This window comes from Thunnus albacares, chromosome 12, assembly GCF_914725855.1.
Source record: "Thunnus albacares chromosome 12, fThuAlb1.1, whole genome shotgun sequence".
NCBI lineage: Eukaryota > Metazoa > Chordata > Actinopteri > Scombriformes > Scombridae > Thunnus > Thunnus albacares.
Genome location: NC_058117.1, coordinates 3,527,666 through 3,544,693, shown reverse-complemented (window position 1 = coordinate 3,544,693; position 17,028 = coordinate 3,527,666). Strand labels below are relative to the sequence as shown.

The 17,028-nt window shown below is 39.8% G+C and overlaps 2 protein-coding genes across 7 annotated transcripts in view; both read left to right on the top strand.

Annotated features, from left to right (window-relative positions):
- The first annotated feature begins 224 nt into the window (after window positions 1-224).
- Window positions 225-6,748, top strand: mrpl37 (mitochondrial ribosomal protein L37). Of its 2 annotated transcripts, XM_044367166.1 has the most exons (9): window positions 225-722; window positions 1,157-1,340; window positions 2,458-2,573; window positions 2,842-3,027; window positions 3,146-3,300; window positions 3,573-3,704; window positions 6,020-6,094; window positions 6,367-6,486; window positions 6,517-6,748. In XM_044367166.1, the coding sequence occupies exons 1-8, from the start codon at window positions 356-358 to the stop codon at window positions 6,442-6,444; spliced, it is 1,293 nt and encodes a 430-aa protein (XP_044223101.1). In that variant the 5' UTR covers window positions 225-355; the 3' UTR covers window positions 6,445-6,486; window positions 6,517-6,748. The 2 variants fall into 2 exon arrangements, with proteins under 2 accessions (XP_044223101.1, XP_044223100.1); XM_044367165.1 differs by having other exon boundaries at window positions 6,367-6,748.
- Window positions 6,749-8,377: 1,629 nt separating this feature from the next.
- acot11a (acyl-CoA thioesterase 11a) overlaps window positions 8,378-17,028 on the top strand; it is a 16,643-nt gene continuing 7,992 nt past the window's right edge. Inside the window, exons 1-10 of one of the 5 annotated variants that reach the window (XM_044367619.1) lie at window positions 8,378-8,542; window positions 11,922-12,113; window positions 12,289-12,358; window positions 12,458-12,518; window positions 13,405-13,509; window positions 13,696-13,831; window positions 14,524-14,615; window positions 15,108-15,169; window positions 15,772-15,891; window positions 16,086-16,224. In XM_044367619.1, coding sequence (XP_044223554.1) covers window positions 11,930-12,113; window positions 12,289-12,358; window positions 12,458-12,518; window positions 13,405-13,509; window positions 13,696-13,831; window positions 14,524-14,615; window positions 15,108-15,169; window positions 15,772-15,891; window positions 16,086-16,224 — 969 coding nt within the window. In that variant the 5' untranslated portion in view covers window positions 8,378-8,542; window positions 11,922-11,929. Of the gene's footprint in view, window positions 8,543-8,676; window positions 8,735-8,808; window positions 8,926-9,020; window positions 9,103-11,921; window positions 12,114-12,288; window positions 12,359-12,457; window positions 12,519-13,404; window positions 13,510-13,695; window positions 13,832-14,523; window positions 14,616-15,107; window positions 15,170-15,771; window positions 15,892-16,085; window positions 16,225-17,028 lie in introns of those variants that run through there. The other 4 variants (XM_044367624.1, XM_044367622.1, XM_044367623.1 and 1 more) reach the window with 4 other exon arrangements.

Genomic DNA, 17,028 nt, shown 5'->3' with positions numbered 1-17,028 from the left:
TGAAAGGCCAAAATCCACAGTGTGTCCACACAATCATTTTGTGCAAAATGCATTTAAAAGTTGATGTGAAGCTTATATGAGGCTTCAGCAGTGCGAGTTAGTCATATCAAGCTCCATATTAGCTTCAGATAAACTTTTAAATACATTTTTGCACAGAAGGACTGTGGATGTTGTAACCTGTCGGGGGCGCTCTCTACTTCCATAAGTCTGCTTTACTGGCAAAAAATCCCCGAAGAAGTCAGAGAATCCAACATGTCGGCGCCCTACAGCAGCGTTTACTTTGACAGGCAATGACTTTAGTCAGAGTAACAGCTTTCATCTTGAATACTCGATAAGAAGCAGACCAGGAGGAGACATGTTTCCAGAAACGGCGGCTCCGCTATTCTCTCAAGCCGTCCTGATGAAGGGTTTGAGGCGGTTGTCCGCACATGGAGGAGCCGGCAGCCTGCAGGCCCGCAGACACCTCACTACCAGCCGCTGTCTGACAGCCAAGGTTCCTCCTCCACGGCAGCCCAGGGAGAGAGTGGACATCCCCGGACTGGAGAGGGTCACATATGGGGAGAGGATGCATTATGTGCCGGGGCTGGCTAAACCCGCCAGTCCACACTGGGAACGGGACTACAAGGACCCGAGGTTTTACAAAGCTCCTCCGGCTCAGGAGATGCCGCTTTACAAAGAGAAGCCGTGTTATGTGTACAACCAGAGGACCAACGCGCTGGAAGGTAAAGAGTCACTACTGTGTTCACTACAAGCACATACATGATGTGTAAAAGGTAAAACATGAGAGACACAAACAGGGCTGAGGCTCTGCTATTACTGCCGATCTATTCACAGCAGACTCAGGGTAGAGAAGAAGCAAATCCTGAGATTATTAGCTCACGTGCTGCTTGATGGATTATTGTTAGGCCGAATTTATTTAATTTTAAGATGTCACAGTAGCCTAAACCTGCACTAACTTTGGCAGATGAGACTGTCTAAGTCTATAACAGAAACCTTTTGCTAGTGTTTTGTTAGTTTATGTCATGTCATGTGATTATTATGAACTTCTCACTTTGCATTCATTTTCTCCTCGTCACATAAAGTGCATGTTACTGTTGCCGATAATGTTTCCAAACTGTGTGGCATTTCACATCTTCATCATGTCTCTCTCTCTCAGGTGTGCTTCAGGCTCTGTGGTTGACCAAAACTAAGATGATCTCTGGTCTGCCCCCTCATCTCCTCTCATTGGCGGAGAGTCCTGTCAATCAGATACCAAATCAAGATGAGCGCGTGCAGAACGCTATCAAACATGCCCGCTTCTGGGACACAACAGAGGACCGACCAAACAAAGAGAAATACAGGTAGAGTGTGAAGTCACAATAACATCTGTATAATTGTATAGTAGTAGTAGATTAACAAACATTAAACCACGACAAAAACTGCAAACTGTGCTGCAAACTTTCAGAGAATCTGATGCAAATTCTGTCTTTTTGTACATGGCTACTGCATCTGGTAAACAAATACAAGAAGAGTTAACACCATTTTTCATTTACTTGATTACTTCACTGTCAGTCACTGCTTTCAGTTTTGTAAATGTGAGGAACTTTTTTTTTTTTTTTTTTACTATTTTCTGACATTTTATAGACAAAGTGATTAACTGATTAATCAAAAAGAGAAATATTAGTTACATCCCTAAATATAAGCTTGGATTAGACAACATCAGTGTCAGTTCAGTGAGAGTTTTGTTGAATTAGCAGTCTTTAAAAATGTGATGGATGTCGGTCAGGTCTTGTTTTGTTAGGTTCTCCACACATTATCTGGTATGATCTGTGCTCACCACAAGATGGGTTACAGAGCACAGTCACAAAGGCAAAGTGTAGCGCAGGGTTAGGTTACAAAAGCAAGAAACAAAACAAAACTGCCTCAGACTGTTAGTGAATTATACATTTCTCTTAACACAAAAGAAAGCACTGGCAGTTCGACTACTGCGGAGTAGAGGATACTTAAGGGGTGCCCTGGTAGCCTAGGGGATTGAAGCGCCAACCATGACTCACAATTCATGAATTGAGTTCCTGTCATCTCTCTCCTGCAGACTATTTAATAAAGGCCTAAAATGCCCCCCAAAATGAAATGTTTTTCATCCATGCTATTATCTCATTGGTTATGCATTGAAATGTCATGAAGAACTAGATCAAAGTTGAAAGCAGCCAGGCATAAAATTCAGCATCTTCACTGTCTCCATAGAAAAAAAATGGAGTCCTTAGTTGTTTAGAGTCACCTGAAGTCACCGTGGAGTAGCTTATATTAACACCTTTTGTGTGTGTTATACTGTGTAAAGGAGTTTGCTGTTTTTCAAAAGTAACAAATGTGTTGACTCTGTAAATATTTGGTTGAATCTTGCTAACTGATGGCAGCACACGCACATTTATGCTTAAAATCACTCTCCCCTCACTCACCGCTGGTTTGTTCCTCCCGCAGCAACACACTGCTCTTCAACCTGCTCCATCTGTGTGCTACTCTACAGCCCAGTCACCCAGCCATTGGAAGGAGGATCTTTGCTGAGAGATATTCACTGGCAGCTTCATGGAAAAGAGGTATTATTGGATTAAAGGTACCCTGTGGAGTTTTTGACTGCTAGTAGCAAGTGGGTGCCTGTTTTATTTGTATCGCATACACTAGCAGGCATGCAGGCTGATTCCACTGACTGACAGTTGGCAACAATGACAGGCAAAGAAAGTAGTTATCTGCCAAGAAAGGCAGTGAAGAATAAAATTGACGGATGCTGCCTGAAATAATAATAAATCTTAACGTACTGAATGCATTCTAATAGACTTCCATTTCTGTTTTATGTTTGTGTTCCAGGTGAGGACCTGTTACAGATCAGGGGTCAGAACGGTTTACTGCATAGCAGCATGGATCCTCTCCCAGAGGTTTCTGGGAAACAGGAAGTGGCAGCTACGGCAGATCACGTCCTGGAAACCTTCTATCCCGTCTCGCCCACCATCGACCTGCAGAAAGTACACGTGTACAAGGAGTTGAACTCGTCAGGTGAGGAGACACCCGGTCCTGTCCCGTGTTACAGGAATAATGGTCTGATAGTAGTCTGCAGTCTCCAGGTGAGACTGAGCACAGTATAAGGAGTGTGACATCTCTCTCATCCAATCAGGTTTCAGGGGTGACTACCCTTACCCTCATGCCCACACTCTGTACTTCCTGGAGGGAGCTGATGCTCGCTGTAAGCTCCGCCCAGATCAGTTCAGAGCCAAGATGATCATGTTCACCTTTGGAAACGCTCTGGCCCGCGCACACACACTGTACGGGGTAAGGACATACACATAATGACACACACACACACCGTTAACGGGGTGGAGTTGTCTGGGTCAACGACTAGCATGTCTTAAATACAGTAGTATGTTCTCAATCTGTCTAACTTTATTTTATATAAATCATAATCATCTTTCTCTCTTTCTACCCCCTACACTGTGTTTTTATGTGTGTGTGTGTGTGTGTGTGTGTGTGTGTGTGTGTGTGTGTGTGTGTGTGTGTGTGTGTGTGTGTGTGTGTGTGTGTGTGTGTGTGTGTGTGTGTCTCAGACCCAGCCCCAGCGTGTATTAGATCATCCTATAACAGTCCAGGCAGTGGGGACCAATGGCAGAATCTTCCAGTTTCTGGTTTTCCAGCTCAACACCACAGATCTCTCAGGAGACGACGGCATCAAGAACCAGGTGCTTCAGCTTTGTTATATTAGCTGAATGTACTCTGTAGCAGTATGAGAGAGAATCAGACATACAACATGTTAACATGGCTACGAGGGAAGCGTTGCTACATTACTGCAGGATATGCATCTATGACAGAGCTAATGCTTAAATGATAGGTAGACTGAATAAACACAAACCTGCAGTTCTGCAGTAAATACCACAAAACCTAAATTTATTATAATCTTACAACTTAAACATAAATACACAAGTCATAATACTAATTAGCAGCGTGTGTGTGAACGGTTTAATTATTTTTGTTATCGATTTGTCTGCCGATTCTTAGATTAATCTATGAATCGTTTTATCTATAAAATGTCAGATAGTAGTGAAAATTGCTCCCCCCAACCCAAGATCACATATTCAAATGTCTTGTTGTGTCCAACCAACAGTTCAAAAGCCAAATATATTCAGTTTACTATCATGTATGACAAAGAAAAGCATCAAATCCTCAAAATTATTAAAACAATAATTCAAATGTTATCAAAATAGTTGCCGATTGATTAATCCACTAAATGTTTCAGCTGTGCTTTAGTACATAGCAAAGCTTTTTTGGGCACTGTTTGTTGCCACACCATCTTTTCAGGATTCAAAATGTTCCAATGATTACCCACAATCACAGCAAAAAGTCAAAATGCTTTAAAACATCCATAGAACTTTCTGAAACCATTCCTGCTGCATAATCATGTGATCCAAACAATCCTCACTTCACTTCAATATGTAACTGAATACAAACAGCGTATGCAGCAATATCGTGGAGAAACTATGACGATGGAACATGCAGAACAACAGGGGATAGGATTATGTTGCTGGATGGTTGGAGAAGGTTCTATGGATGTTTTTGTTTTCGCTGTGATTCTGGGGTGTGGTGCAACTTTTGGGAATCCAAGCTAACTACAGCTGCCGTCCTCCGTGAAGGAGCGAGCGTCAGTCTTTTCAGAGCCACCTTTCAAGGCTATGAGTGTTTTATTTACAGTGGAGTATACCTTCAATATGCTCCCTCTCATATCTATAAAGTATCAGAACATTATGAGCATATCGAGACCAAGTCTTTGCACTTTAATACTGGTTAATGCTTTAAAGCGGCAGTCAAACCATTAAGTCACATGATCTTGTCCAGGTGATTGGTGATTGTCACCCCCATTCACACCTGGTATTAACATGCCATCTGTATCTGGATATGTTATCTGGATAAGTGAAATTGCATGTTAATGCTGGTGTACATACACTCAGTATGTATTGTGATTGGAATGTGATGTGATTGGCTAGACCCCTTCTAGAATTGGTTCGGCTCGCATTGTGATTGGTTCTCAGCAGGTGTAAATGTGATCTGTACCGCCTGTCTAATTTGATTATCAGGATCTGATCACAGTGCGGGCACAACTGAGAAAACAAGAACACATTTTAATACCAAATGTAAATAGAAAGACCCATAGACTGAATGTCATTATCCAGACACAGATCACATGTTAACACCAGATGTAAATTAGGCCTTAGTCACTACTTACAGAACTAGATGTAGCTGTTAACTCTAGTCAGTCACTAAACTTCTCTAATTATTTTCTCACAATGGTTATGTATACTTCCTCCTGGCATTGTGAAAACAAGCTCACTAATAGGGAGTTGGCAAAGTTCAACTCCTGTCTCGTGCAAACCATTGCTCTTTAGTTTTGCTAAATAAAAGGGAATGATGCAACACAGCTTAAAAAAAAAAAAAAAAAAAAAAAAAAAAGGTAGCTTCCTCTATTTTGGACTCTCCGGCTCTTCATCTTCTCACACGTCAGCTCTGTCAAGACTGCTTGCTATAGACCTTCTTCACAGCAAGAAAAGTAAAGGTGGAATTGATAACATTGACAAAGGCTCAGTACCCATTTAAATGTGGAAGGAAGTCATACTGGTGAACCAACATAAGCCATCAGTAATGTTAATAATTGCACATGTGTCTGCTGTGAAAAAGGTCTTTTGGTTAACGCTTCAAGTTCGCCTGTTAAAGTGAACCAAAGTCGAACTTGAAGTGAAAAAAACTGTGTGGATTTACTTTCATGCAGATTCCTTTGAAATCAAATTGAATTTACCAAAAGATTTAGCGTTGGTGTGACCTGGCCTTGATTCAGGACTAAATACTGTAACCTAAATACAAACGTTATGCAAAGAATCTTGTCCTCAAAACTAGCTCATCAACAGTTGTCTGTCCAAATAATTTGATTAAGCAATAAAGCAAAAAATCATGATGTTGGAGCAGGTTCGCTGTTTCTCTTTCTCATTACTTTTTTCATCATTTGCAGTTGTGGCTGGAAGAAGACGTTGAACTCTATGATTTTGCAAAAGTCCGACCACTCATCAAGAAGAAGCAAGTGAAGGTATGACAATCACTCCCAAACCTGCTGTTTTTTTTTACAGCCATGCTCTCTCAACAAGATTGATTGATTGTGTGTCAGTTTGTGGCTGTCACATGATCTTGTCATGTGACAGTTTAGGACATGAAGCAGTTGATTCCATTACCAACATTTCAATAATTACATTTTTGCATGACATTGTGTTCTTACGATAATGTCTGGTTGCACGGGGTAAGAAGAGGTGCAGAGGTCAACAGTTAAGTGATTCTGATTGGCTGCTGTGTGTCTCCCTGCAGGTACCAGCTGGTCTGACAGGATACAAACCTGAGACATTCAGCAGGTTCCTGGCCCTGTACCTACACGGAGCTGTGTAGGACTACATACCTCTGTCTGTGTGTGTGTGTGTGTGTGTGTGTTTGTGTGTGTGTGTGTGTGTGTGTGTGTGTGTGTGTGTGTGGATGGACACACTCTGAGCAGTGAGTCACTAGACAAGTATGTGTGTTTGTATGTGTGTGTCTGTGATCTAAACCAATATATCTGAAAACCAATTTCTCTAAAACATGCTGCAGTGTGTAATTTAAACGCACTGAAACTTTAAAATTCATTTTGACACACTGACTCTGTCTGTCTGTTTGTTCTTGCTACTATGAGAACTCAATAAAAAAGTGTCATTCTGAATATGTACACAAGTGTGTTTTGATTTTTTTTTACACTGTGCTAGTGAAAATTATTTACTTAGAAAATGAACAAGGGATCATATTTGTATTAGTTCTTTGTGTGAAGTTCTTACGAATGTTCATCCTCAAAGCTGTTATGACACAGTAGTACTCATGGGAAGAGACAGCAGGAACCGACTCCATTTAGGGTGCTGTGTTGCAAATATAGATGATGATAAACAGGATAAAATGTCTAGAAGTGATGGAAATATCAGCATGTCTAGAAATCATTCTGGACAGGAGACATTAACATACATCCAAACCTCTACACACAACATGAGAGCTTTTCTCACTGCAGACATTTGGACCTGTCATTGCAGGAAAAGCACAGGTGCAACTAACATAATGATCTGTTTTATGTATGTTAGCCGCCATGCACAATAAGGAACAGACATTTTTCACACCTTTTCTAAATGTCACAGCAAGAAAAGCACAGGTGTACTTAATAATGTTAATAATGGCTGCATTCCATTTATGTGTACATGTCCCCGGTCTCTAAATGAAATACAGTCTTTATTAATGCTATTAGTTACACCTGCGCCTTTTCTGCTGTGACATATCAAAATGTCTACAGTGAATCTTTGGCAAACCAATTATCCACAGAACTGAATGGCTGTCTTTATGATCATGTCTTGTAACAACCACCATTAATCTGGCCCAGTCAATAGACATTTTGACATGTGATATCTGAAAAAGCACAGGTACAACTAAATACGTCAATGATGGCTTCTTTCCAGCTAAATGAGCTTGTTCCTGTACGCTAGCATGGTGGCTCACTGTAATGAATTACTGCAACACTTGATGGAACTGTGCCATCATTAATATTATTTTTGAGGTATTTTATACCATGATTAGGCAGTGACAGTGGAGATATGACAGGAAAAGAGTACCTCTACCGCTAGGCTGCCAGATTGCCCCATCATTAACATTATTAACAACTTTGCTTAGTAATTCTGATATTTATAGTTACTTTGTAATGTGTAGTATTTTTATGTCACCATAAGTATTCTGATGGCAGGCTTTTTTTTTTTCATAGAAAACTGAAACGAATCACAATGGAAATTGGTGCAGGTGATGGTGTACATTACTGTCTGTCGTTCATGATAGTACCACCAGGAGTCGCCAGATTAGGATTTTTTAAAAATATTACAGAGTGGCTTTAATCAGGTAATGTCATTACAGTCAAAAGGTCTTTTTAAGAGACAATGCAAGAACACATGCATAGATATATCATTAGAGAAAAAATCTATATATTTGATTGATGCAAATTGTGACTAAAACTTTAAAATTAATAATCAAAGTTGCAATAAATCACTTTAAAGACACCCAGGGGAAAGAGAGTATTTCAAACTTGTGTCAAGTGTCAAAAATAACCAATTGAATGATTTTGCACTTTTCTATAAGTTAGTTTCCAAAGTTGCAGGGTGGCTGACCCCCCCTCATTTACATTTACTGACCATAAAACTAGACCTAACATAACTGACTGGTTCACACGGGATTACATCTGTTCACATGAGAGTAATGTGTTTCTTACATTTAAAAAAAAAAAAAAGAGAGTGCAGTGTTAACGGACAGACTGCATGTCAGCATATTTTCCTTAAAAGGTGGAGCACAGCGGTGTGAGTCAGTCTACGCCCTCAAATCAAAGGAACGGCAGCAAGACGCTGTAAAACACACTGAACTGTCCTCAGAGACAAACAGAGAGAGAGAGTGAGGCCTGCCTGAAGAGACCTACAGCACTCACAGCTACAGAAAGGTAAATCAAAACATTATCAGAGTTGTAGTACTTTGTTTTCTAGTCCAAACTGCAATTTGCCTTATATTGAGCTGTGTCAAGTTAGCCAAAGATACACAGAAACATACCGGAAGTCAGGTGTATTGCCTTTATACTGAGAGCAATTAGTGCCATGCATCAAAAAGAGCAGATATTGCAGGTGTAGGTTCTGTGGTAAGTCTGGTCTGTTTAGGTCGACCATTGTCTGTCAGTTGATCGTGTATCTACGTATTCTCTTTTCAAGTGATACACTAAATACCTCAGTTTACATATGATCAATACTTAAAGTCTTGAACAGACAAGACTTACCATATTTTCTACATGGAAACACACAGGTAAACATGGAGACACACATAGGTAAACAGGTAAATACACACAGGTAAACACACTCAGGTAAGCAGTTAAACAGAAATAAAAGTAAAATACCAGAGGTTTTCGCTAACTAACGTTAGAAACATTACGGTTGAAAGGTATGACCGGAACACCCTTTGCTAATACATCCTATTAATGGTTAGCTTGATACTGTTATTTGTCTCTGCCAGGTCAGTACGCGAACATGTCTGAGTTTATCTGCCATATTTACATTTTATTCCACGTTTACTCAAAAAGTTATCAGCATTAGTTTGTATTTTAACCAACCAGCTATGCGTCTGCGTCACAGATTTGTTTTAGTTATAAGCTAACTTGAGCTGCTCGCTCGTAACATTCTAGCTAATTAATGAAAGATTACATACTTTATGTGAATAGCAAAGTTTTACTTCTGTTGTCGATATTTTCTGTGTCATATGTTTAAGGTGAAGTTGTCTTTCATATCTGTGACTGTGTGGAGTTTGTTCTGAGTGCATGAACGGTCAGCTGTATGTTTTCCTTGTATTTCACATCTGTTCATCTAACGTTAAATACTTAAATATACTCATGAGACTGCAGGTATTTATCCTACTAATTACTAACTGCTTAGTTACTGCATTGTTCATTTTATCTGTGTGGTCGATGCATTCATGATAGACAGGATATATAAGGCTCTCTGGGGTGTTTGGCAGGGCTCCAACTCCACCATGCAGTTCTCTGTTTCAACCTAATGTTCGAACCATCAGCCAGCCAACCAAAGCTGCCTCAACACAATGTCAACACAATGATGTGGGTTTTAGGTGGAGACAGCAGGTCAACAGTATATGCCACATAGAAGTGATATACATCATCTGAAAGCTGGGAACCGGTAGATTAATTCGAGATGCAGCTCAGCAATGTGTGTCAAGTCATAAATTTGTAATGAACATTGTGTTTTGGTTTTGATGCATATTCAAATTTAGAAAGTTGAGTGTATAAGGGTTTAGAACATTATGATGGCGGTATATTATGGTCATTCCCATGCTCAATTATGTCTCTAAGTTGTTGCAACAAGTTTTGGGTTGATGTTACACAGATTTGGTACAAAATTTAACCATTGTTGACCACTCAAGAATTGATAAAAATGGTCAAAAATCCCTCCAAAACACCACATTAAGACACCAAAACCTTGAGGAAGACCATAGAAAAATTCATGCTGTGCTGATGTGGTATCAAAAACTTTTGACATTTGGAGATCTCTGTCGCATTTTTCAGCGATTGGATGGCGAGCACTTCTGTTCCTTTGCTCAGAAACCCTTATTATCAATGTATCTAGGAAAAACATACATCTTCTGAATGTCCTGGTTTTTAATTTGTGGTTGTAAAGTTTCATGAGGCTGTGATTATCCTAGAGGTTCCAACACAATGGAATGGCTACTAAGGGGACTAACATCATCACACATGAATACAATTGGGCTCAATGAGAGGTCAAGGGACCCCTTTGTAAATGGTCATGCCAGCTTATCCCTTGTCAAAATTTAGCCTAAATGTGGAACATTATTTAGCCCCTTTCCCCACAAGCTAGCATGACATGGTTGGTACCAAAAGACTCCTTAGGTCTCCTAGTTTCATATGATACCAGTATCTGTAGCTTTAAAAGTGAGCCCACTACAGCCTCACAGATGTAACGTCTGTCTGTGGAACGTAGAGGAGGTTCAGATTCTGTCTGAAATGAATCATGTTACAGGAAACTGTTGCAGTAAACTATGTCGCCATCACTGGCTGCGTGAGTGCAACCCTCAAGACCTAATGAGACATTTATGACATTTGGGACATTGCTTTTCAAAGTTTACGTCACATCGAGAAGTTAATCCGTATAGTAGTAAAGTAGTTCAGAGTAAACTACAATAAACATGGGCGTCATGCTTCTACTACATGTTTACTAGTGTTCACATTACATATCCTGAGCAGGTGTAACTATTCAGGAAACTGGATCTAGATGTTTATGGTAAAAAGAGAAATCAATGAACATGTAACACCACTCATGTCTGAAACCTAGACATGCTTTAATTTATTCAGATAGTACATAAAACAAGGAACTGCCAAACTATGAAACAGCTGGGAACAAAAAAAGTCCCAATTTCTGCTGGGCCAAATACAGTAAATGCATCTGAAGCCCTCAACAGGGCCTCCTCTTGATCCCTTTTGTTCTTTTTACCAGGCAGACCAATAACAGTCCAGCCTCCTGCTAAGTGAGAGTTGGCAGCCGGTCCCTGAGCCAGAGCTTCTGCTTGAAATGATTTTTTTTTTTAAACATTTCTTGTAGGAAAGTCAAAGGTTAATAGGGTTATTTGGGATGTCCTGATGATGTTTTTTTTTCCACACCCTAATCAGAGTCCTTTAATATTCTTGTATTATTATTCTAGTCATGTATTTATCCTTATTATGTTCTTGTTGAGCTCATAATACATCTGCAGACTACATACTAAGGCTACATGAAAATCAATAGGGTGATTTAAATATGGTAAAAAAAAAGTTCTCCAGAGACAGTCTTATGGGGAATAAATAGAAACTGTATATTAAAAGCCTTTATTGACTTTTTCACAGTAGGAAAAGCACAGCTGTTACTAATAATATTTACAATGGCTCTGTTCTATTCAAGAAGTCGTGACAGTGTGACAGTGAGCCAGCTGAACAACACCAGGACCCTGAAACTGAAACAGCTAAATGGAATTCAGCCATCATTCATTTTATTATTTACACCTGTGTTTCTCCTGCTGTCACATGTCAAAATGTCTTCTTGTGGTTATTGGTGGTATTATTGGTTTAAAACTTAGACCGCCAAAAGATATGCTCTGAAACAGTGTCACCACAATATAGTTTGTCCACCAGATAAAAGTTACACAATTATCTGAACTGTAGAATGTCTGCCCAGCACATTCCTTGATCACAATTGTTAAAAAAAAACAAAATTTAAAGAACAGTATCAAGAATGTTTATTTATAGGTATAAGAAACTCTTCTTCTCCCTTCAGCTTCCAAGATGAGTTCCAGAGTCTCAGGTGATCTGGAGGAAGAGGAGGAGGAAGAGGAGGAAGAAGAAGAGAGCGTTAACCCATCGGAGGTGAAAATGAGTCAGATAGTGATGCCCTGTCACAGCAACCATCAACAGGAGCTGAGCGTGGGACAACTGCTCAAATGGATGGACTCCACCGCCTGCCTCTCTGGTGAGGTGTGTGTGTGTGTGTGTGTGTTTGAGGTTAGGTCATGTGGTGTGATGCTTATTTTTCTGCGTGTACTTGTAGAAGGGAGGATATGTTTGAGTGTGAGTGTCCAGTGTATGTTGTAACCACTGACTACTAGCCAGACAGGAAATGACAAATCTCTGTTTCATATGGTCAGCTGAACGGCATGCTGGGTCTCCCTGCGTCACTGCCTCCATGGATGACATCCACTTTGAACACACCATCAGGTAAGAGGAAGTGTGTGTGCGGAGGCGTAGGTTCTTCATATTTGCTGATGTGTATGTACTCATTCTTCTTCAATGTCTCTCTCTCTCTCTCTTGCTCAGTGTGGGTCAGGTGGTGAACATCAAGGCGAAGGTCAACAGAGCCTTTAACACCAGTATGGAGGTCAGACAAGTTCACATTTCTACAAACACACACACACACACACACACACACACACACACACACACACACACACACACACACACAAAGACAAACATGCACTCTGGCTTTGTTTACATGGTTACTATTATACCCCTTTTTTTTTTACTTTGTAGTAAACTTGTAAGGCAAGAACTCACTTGAATTTGTAACTAAAATAAAGTTGCAAAGTGGGAAGAGCTGCTGTTTTCTTTTAACATAGACACACAGGAATCTCCTGGATAATGTAACTGTAGGTTCATGATTCAGCAGCTATCATTTGTTTTTGGAAACTCATGATTTTCCTGTCAGTTTGGTTTAAGGGTTTGAGTTGGAAAATGCAGTATTTTACACACTACATGTTACTCATCGAAAGGTCACATTACTTAAAGTGTAAGTACACTAAATCGTTTTTTTACACTGTATACACAATCACATAGGTTTATGTTTACATTGTGTATAAAAAATACTTTCTCTGTTCTGTTATGCAAATAACCCAAAGATTTAGTCCTTTTCTGTGGCAGTAAACACAACACAACACATGGGCCCGCCGATAACTAACTGTGCTTTATTCAGAGCAAGATATTCAGGGCTGACGATGGAAGGGTTAAGCATGATAAATAACAGGGCTACAGCTATGTATCAGACAGACTCTAAACCTCCAACATCATGTCCAGCTACCTGTCCTGTCCAAAAATTTGTGAGCTGCTTCTTTCTTTCTTTTTTTTAAACTAAAACTCATGGCTACAGGTTCCTAAAGTTGTAATTTATTCCAATATTGACAAAGATATTTTTAAAGAGGATAGTGCCCCAAAATATGAATTAACCATACATATGTTTTGACCATAGATTATCTGTTATCCCATCCCAGGTGGGCATACAGGTGAGCTGTGAGGACCTGTTCTCTGATCGTCACTGGAGGGTGTGTCATGCCTACGCCACCTTCGTCACCCAGCGCACGAACACTGGAAAGAAGGTAATGGGTCATATGGAACGCAAATGATTTTGGCGCGATTATAACCCTTTGTGGCTTTCATAAATGTGTGTGATGTGAAAACTTACTTTAATACTGGCTGCACAACTAGATTGAAATCATTATTGAACTGTCACAGTCAAAGGAGTCGCACTAAAAGAACATACTTACTGACATATCACCTCACAGGTCATCTTGAAGCCCATCGTACCCCACACTCAGAAAGAGCAGGTTGAATACAGTGTGGCTGCTGAGAGACGGAGGGTCAGGATGGTACACGATGACATCATCAGGGATCTGCTCTCCCATGGGTCTATCCAGCAGGGTAGGCACACTGCCACATCACAGTGTACAACAATCCACATCAAATGTAGCTGTTTCCCCTGATTAAGAAGACACAAGCTGGGAGATTTACCGCTTAGAAAGTTTAGGACAACAACTGATTACAAAATATCAAGGCTATAAACACAACGAAGCTGCGTCAAAAATGAGTTATGATTGTATCTGTAAAACTTGTATTTCAGTATTTAATGTCCCTTTCTGGACACGCAGGGCTGAACTGAAACTATTAAAAACACATCAGTGAGACACATCACTGCACTGGACTGGTAATGTTCCCGCATTACCATGAACACACACGTTATTTTGGCTCAGTAACAAATATGGATTAATCCGCAGCTGAAAATAGTCCATGAACAAAGGCACTATTTCCTCCTGTTTGTGTAACTTTTACTAAAAACTACAGTGGCCAGCTGTTTTAGGAAATTACTGAGGCTTTTGTAAAAATGAAGCTATGTACTGTGTATGTGTGAAACGGTTTTAGATATGAACATCAGTAGGAACCAATGTGTTTAGGACTATGTGCCACAGACAAGCTGGGAAGTATTGAGAGATGGACTAACACACTTGGTTTTGGTCTTTCGATGGGATTTGTTAACATTTAGAAAAATATAGGATAATGCCAACTTTATCCTTTAAAAGCTTTCATTCACTTCCAAATCTTTGTGTGTTTGTCAGCTGACAACTCTGCAGTTGGCAATGCGGTGGCAGCAGAGAGGACCAAGGTGGAGAGTGTTGAACTGGTTCTACCTCCACACGCTAACCATCAGGTAATTTATTCATGTAACTTTTTGACTTCCTCTCTGTCTTTATATCCCAGTATTAAAGGATAGTTTCACATTTTTTCTGCCTTAAAACAATATTCAGGTCCTGAAATGAACATTGAAATAGGTTTTTCTTGCCATAATCATTCTTCCTGTTCATACTGACCATTAGAAGATCCCTTCATAATGTACTTACAATGTACATATGGGGACCAAAATCTACAATACTCTGTCTGTGCAAAAATGTATTTAAATATGAAGCATCAGCCGTCCAAATGAGTCAAATCAACATAAACATTTTGATATGATGCCAAAATACACCATATTATGGAAATCCATTTAAAATGATGTTTTTGTGAATTTAAACATGAGGTATTATGTGACATTAAAGGCTGTTTTGTATTCATGCACGCCTCCAATGACTCTTTTATTCACTGTCATGTTAACACTGTGTCATTATCATGTTAAAGGACTCATTTCTGCTTGTCCAAACACCAGGTGAACACATTTGGAGGACAGATCATGGCCTGGATGGTGAATGTTGCTACGATTGCTGCCAGGTACAATCACACATACGCACACACACACACACTTAAATATGTAGCCAATATCAGGGTTTTGTCTCTGATCACTTCCTCTGTGACTGTAGCTAGTGAATATGTTTTTATTGTTTTTACTTTGCATCAGATATTTGGTGAAATCATACCTTCCAGTGGGAAACAGCTTTTGTAGTATCAGTGTGTAAAATCATCCTCACTCTGCCTAAGCAAGCTGTTTACCCACCTAAAAGAATTCCTTGATTCTGGCTTTCACTGATTCAGAGGTTTTGTGTCCCGTGATGGTCTGTATTTTGTTTTGAACTTTCCCACCCTGAGGAGAAGTTTGAAACAACAGAGATTTTGTTGACATGGAGTAAACACCTAAGACTTGTTATTCAAGTTTGGTGAATATAAAGCTTAAATGTTTTAGCTGTTACATGTCTGCACGAACTATCAGCAGCTGAAAACATTGATCTAAAAACATTGGTATTGGTATCAACCTTCAAAAACACTTGACTTGCAACAGTTTTTATGTTAACACACAAATACATTCAGAATAGTATTTCCAGAAATGTCTCTTGTCTTCTTTTTAAAATGTTTGTATACTTTCTCTCTCTCTGTAGCCGTCTGTGTCAGGCTCACCCGACTCTCCGGACCATCGACATGTTTACCTTCAGAGGACCCTCTCAAGTTGGAGACAGACTTCTTCTGAGGGCTATAGTCAACAACGCCTTCAAAAACAGGTATCATTGTGTCCAGAAACTGTCATAAAGATACAGAAGATAACATCAGATAAGATTAAACATGAGCGATCCATCTGGAGACAACAGATCACAACAACAGCTCAGTATTTAAGGGTAAATACTCAATATATACAGCAAAGAAAAATAGTTTGTTGTAAGAATGGAGCAAATTAGCAGTTTTCTGTGTCCTGCAGCATCGAGGTAGGAGTGCGAGCAGAGGCCTACCAGGAGGAAGGGCCCAACCGGCACATAAACTCTGCCTTCATGACCTTTGAGGTGCTCGATGACCATGGGAAGCCATGTACGTTACCACGGATACGACCTGAACCAGTGGTGAGTCAGAATTAGAATTGCTCATGAAAAACACACAAAGATGTTCTGATTCAGAAAGGTGGTACAGAAATAACAAGTCCCCACTAGCTATTCACTTTATTGTACAAATACTTGATTGGATGAAATATGAGAAATTTCAATCAAAGTTCGCAGTAATGCATGACAAGATGTGCTGATATGGGAAAATAACAGGTGAGATGGAGTCCATTATTTTCTATATCAGGACTTGATGAAATGTATTATTGTGATTATGTCATGACTACTTACCAAAGGACAACAAGGTAGGTGTTGAAATCATAATCCATGTGTCAAGTTTGTTTATGATCACTTTAACTTGTAGTTAAGAATCAGGCTAAAGTAATGTTGCTGTGGTTGTGGACTGATTTAGTAAGGTGGTCAAAATGTTGACCGGATCTTTGTTTAAAGTGCCCTGTTAAGTTTTATTGGAATCCTGCCAGCCAATCAGAAACAACCAAAACAACCTGTATCATGGCCACATGTTCTGCTGTCTCTGAGATAGTAAGGATCAGCGCCTTCCATGCAGACAGACACATGATAAGAGAGACTGAACCAAAACAGTAAAGTTGCAGTGTGTAAAACCAAAACAATGAGCTAAAAGACACTAAGGGACTGTACAAATTATATTATAGTATGCGGGGGGGGGGGGCATTGAAGGGTCTTTTACCTTTATTTCATATTCTTTTATTTCTCTCTTCCTTGTGAGATTTACTCTAATAAAAAAGATAGTTTTTTCAAATAGTTACATCAAAAAGTTGTCTTCTGTGTGCGCTGAGTTGAGTTGGC